Consider the following 4,379-nt stretch of genomic DNA (forward strand, 5'->3'; position numbering starts at 1 on the left):
TGATCTTAGGGCAAAAGCTTTCAGTCTTTCACCATGAGGTATAATGTTAGCTGTGTTCTTTGTAGATAGCATTTATCACGTTAAGGAATTTCCCTTTTATGCCTAGTTATGTTTCCTAAATGATAAATAGGGTAGGCCAGGCACAGTGGCTCACACCTGTAATCCTAGGACTCTGGGAGGCCAAGGCAGGTGGATAGCTTGAGCTCACGAGTTGGTGACAAGCCTGAGCAAAAGCAACACCCCGTCTCTATGAGAAATAGAAAAACTGAGGCAAGAGGATCACTTGAGGCCAAGAGTGAGAGGTTGCAGTGAGCTATGATGCCATGACACTCTACCCAGGGTGACTGCTTGAGACACTGTCTCATATAAATAAATAAATAATAGGTCTTAGATTTCATCAAATACTTTTCATTCATTTATTGCATTTATTAAGATGGTCATATGGTTTTGTCTTTTGTTCTATTAATAACATATGTATGACATTGATTTTCATGTTGAGTCAACCTAGGATTCTTTAGTATGCTGCTGGATTCAGTTAATGTTTCCCCTACTCCCCAAGGATTTCGGCATCTAGATAATCAGAAATATTTGTCTCTCATTTTCTTATGGTAGGTATCGTTGTCTGGTTTAGGTAACAGGGTAATACTGGCCTTAGAAAACAAGCTGGGAGGTGTTCCTTCCTCTTCTGTTTTTTGTTTTTTTATTTTATTTATTTGAGTCTCACTTTGTTGCCCTTGGTAGAGTGATGTGTCGTCACAGCTCACAGCAACCTCCAGCTCTTGGCCTTAGGTGATTCTCTTGCCTCAGCCTCCCGAGTAGCTGGGACTACAGGCCCCAGCTATTTTTTTGTTGTAGTTTGGCAGGGGCCAGGTTTTAACCCACCACCCTGGTATATGGGACTGGCACCCTACTCACTGAGCTACAGGCACTGCCCCATCCTCTTCTGTTTTTTGAGTTTGTGAAGGATTGATGTGCTTTAAATGTTTGTTAGAATTGCCCAGGGAAGGCAATTCTTGGGCTTTTCATTAGGGGAAGGTTTTTGATTAATAATGCCATCTTTTTACTTCTCCTTTTTTTTTTTTTTCAGAAGAACAAGTATTTATTTTTTATTTTGAGAACTGTGGGAAACCTAAGTAATGGGAATTGGAACCTCCTTGGGGTCTTCTGGGAAATCAGAAGCACCCCCCGCCGGTGCAGCTCGGTATTTCTCCAGCTTAGCTATCAATTCTTTCGCAGGATTGAAGACGCCACTGGTCTGCTGGTCACAGATGTAGCAGCGTGGGGTGGTGCGGAAATGCTGCAGTGCACAGCTCTCGCAGAAATAATGCCTGCATTTGGTGACAACCGGGTTTTGGAAGGTCTGGCAACAGATGAAACACTTGAATGGTATTTCGTCATCATCGCTTCCCACTTCATAGTTTTCGTCCTCATAGACACCGTAGCGACCCTCATCAAGCTCGCGCTCGATCTGCCACCCATGTTTGTAATCTGAACGGTCATGGAGGAATTTGCAGCTGTCTCCGAAGCCGCAGAAGCCAGTCTCTTTGTAGTCCTTACAAATGTCGGGCTGGTAATCCCAGCGCACGGTGGCACGTAGATGCTCCGGCGCTCGGATGGGGCCCTTCCTCACCATCCCGGAGGAGGCGTTGCCCATTGACGTATCCTTGGGCTTCATGTATTTCTGATAATTATTAATTCCCCGATAGATCTTGTCATCCTCCTTGCCCCTCAGCGCCTCCTGGATTTTCTGGCTGCGCTCAAAGATAGCTTGTGCGTCACGTTCCTTCTCCGTGTCCAAGGCGTAGACAGCTGTCGCCCCCATGTCCTCTGGCCCCATGGGTTTCGCCGAGCGGGTGGACTTATAAACCACCCCGAGACTCTCAGGCGCATTTCCTTCCTCCTCGCTGCTCAAATCGCCCAAACCCGCCTTCTGTTTACCACAGCCCCGAGTCTTCTGGATCATGGGATTGGGGGCCGCCCGCTTCTTCTCCGGCCGAACCACCGACAGGCCTTCGTCGCTACGGCTGCTCTCTCCTGGCTCTGGGTCGCTGGCCGGGCGCTTTCTGCGGCCTGCGGCCCCTTTCCGCCCAGGCTTTTTGAAGAGGAAGGTGCATGTCTGGCCCGCAGTCTTTCCTGGAGAAAGCTGCGCTGCCATTTTAGAGTCGGAAGCTTCCAAACGGCCGGGAGAGCGCGCGGGGCCTTCTCGCTGCGCTGGACGCTGCGTGCGCTGCCGGGAGCCCAAGCCGGCTCTGTACTTCTGATAGATAGACTCAGAATTTCTGTTTCTTCTTGAGTCAATTTTGCAGTTTGTTTTTATCGGACCATTTCATCTAAGTTACCTAATTTATTGATTCTTTTATGCTTAATTTATGTAAGGTCCTTAGGGATGTCCTGCCTTGGGTCTCGGTTTTAGTAAAGGGTTCTCTTTCCCGCCCCCCACAGTCAGTCTAATTCAGGTGGTTCAGTTTTATTGATCTTTCACCAATCTTTGGTTTTGCCAGTTTTCTCTGTATATTTTCTATTCTTTATCTCATTTATGTCTTCTATAATCTTTATCTTTCCTTTCTTTTGCCCCCCCCCCCCTTTTGAGTTTAGTTACTCTTTTTCTTAAGGTGAAAGGTTAGGTTTTCCATTTGAGATCTAAACTTTTTTTTCTTTTAATATGACCATTTACTGCTAAAATTTCCCTCTAAAGACTGCTTTCACTGGTCCGATAAGTTTTTACCAGAACTTAAATTTTTATTTGATTTTTCCCAAGTATTTTCTAATTTCTCTTCTAGGTTCTTTCTTGACCCATTGGTTATTTAGAAGTATGTTCTTTCCTCAATACTTGTAAATTTATCATTTTCTTATGTTATTGACTTTTTTTTTTTTTGAGGCTGTCTCACTTTGTCACCCTTAGTAGAGTGCCATAGCATCACAGCTTACAGCAACCTCAAACTCTTGGGCTTAAGTGAGTCTCTTGCCTCAGCCTCCCAAGTGGCTTGGACTACAGGCACCTGCCACAATGCCCAGCTATTTTGTTGTTGTTGTTGCAATTGTCATTGTTGTTTTCCTTTTTTAGCTGGCATGTGCGGGGTTCAAACCCGCTGATACTAGAATTTTGCTCTTCAGTAGGTTCTTGGTCTCCCTGATTTGAAGAATGAATCCGCAGACCACAGATCAGTGGTAAGACAGGATTTATTTACAGAAAATAATACAAAAACACCAAAGCTCCCAAGTTGAGAGAGAAAAGCTCCCTCTCTCTGTAAGTCTGTCTCACTGACTCTGGGCTCTTTGTCTAGGGATATATATACACACATATATATATATAGTCCCATGGGGCCCTCTGTAGTTACATTTAGTGTGTCTGGGACCCTCTGTAGTTACATTGAGCTTGCCTAAAACCTGAATGAATGGCTACAATGCCTTTTATTCCCAGGCCTAGGAAACTTACATGAAATTGATTAGGCCTAGAAAATGGGGGTTCCCTGTTTATCCCTAAGTGTAAAGGGAGGGAAACCTAAGGAGCTGGTGTCTCCCCAGTGGTTGTCTGGCCCCTATGGCTACTGGGACCTCCTTCCGTCAGCTGGTTCCTCTGTTAGCTGCCACAGCACCAACACCGCCAAGGTGGAGGCAGCCGGTTCACCTTCCCCAAAGCTCCACAGAACTGGCTGGGGAGCAACCTGTCTGGTATCAACTCTCCCTCTCTGAGTAGAAACTCTAACTGCTGTTAGGGAAAAAGGATGAAGACTCAATCTAACTGCTTCCTGCTGAGTTGGGCAATGATAGAAGGGGGCAGTTAGGATTTCTCTGGAGGGAGAGTGATCCAGGGGCGCATGATAGAATTAGGTCTTGGTCTGGAACCATCTTTACCATGTGTTGCTCGATGACATTTCTGGAAGACACAAATCTGATTAGCACATTAAAAGGCAAGGGTAGAACAGGGAGAGGAGGGGGTTAATTACCATGTCAGGTTAGAAGAACAAAGTCAGTGAAGTTGAAAAAAAAACTATATTAACACTTTTCTTGCTGTCTTCTAAACAATAACTTTAAATTTTCCTTAGGCTCACAATTGTGGGTAGACTGTGGTTGATTCTCTTCATGGTCTGCTTCTGTGGATGGTGGTGAATTTTAGTCGCGAATGATATATCCAGGAATCTATTCCCATAACTTTAACAGCTGTAGAAGAAGACAAGATAACAGAAAAGGGACCTTCCCAAGTTGGGATTAAGGAAGGTGACTTAGAGGAAAGAGATTTGATCATGAGTAGATCTCCAGGAGAGAAGAGCTCCTTTAGTGTTGAATATTAAAATGTAGTTAGGAGGTGTTTAAGGATTTGTTGAAATTTAGCTAAAGAAGTAATATGCTGTACTAATTCTGTAGTTTCTTGATCTAAT

The 4,379-nt window shown here is 44.7% G+C and overlaps 1 protein-coding gene across 1 annotated transcript; it reads right to left on the bottom strand.

The window, feature by feature from the left end:
- Positions 1-1,087: 1,087 nt before the first annotated feature.
- On the bottom strand, positions 1,088-2,177 carry LOC100952049 (RING finger protein 113A-like). Its single transcript, XM_003784581.2, has one exon. It carries the CDS (start codon positions 2,153-2,155, stop codon positions 1,130-1,132), a length of 1,026 nt encoding a protein of 341 aa, XP_003784629.1. The 5' UTR covers positions 2,156-2,177; the 3' UTR covers positions 1,088-1,129.
- Positions 2,178-4,379: the final 2,202 nt, after the last annotated feature.

This window comes from Otolemur garnettii, unplaced genomic scaffold (assembly GCF_000181295.1).
Source record: "Otolemur garnettii isolate 467f Iridium unplaced genomic scaffold, OtoGar3 scaffold00011, whole genome shotgun sequence".
In the NCBI taxonomy this organism is placed as follows: domain Eukaryota; kingdom Metazoa; phylum Chordata; class Mammalia; order Primates; family Galagidae; genus Otolemur; species Otolemur garnettii.

Bases quoted from the DNA above. Each gene is read 5' to 3' on its own strand.
- LOC100952049 (XM_003784581.2), bottom strand. From the start codon at position 2,155: ATGGCAGCGCAGCTTTCTCCAGGAAAGACTGCGGGCCAGACATGCACC.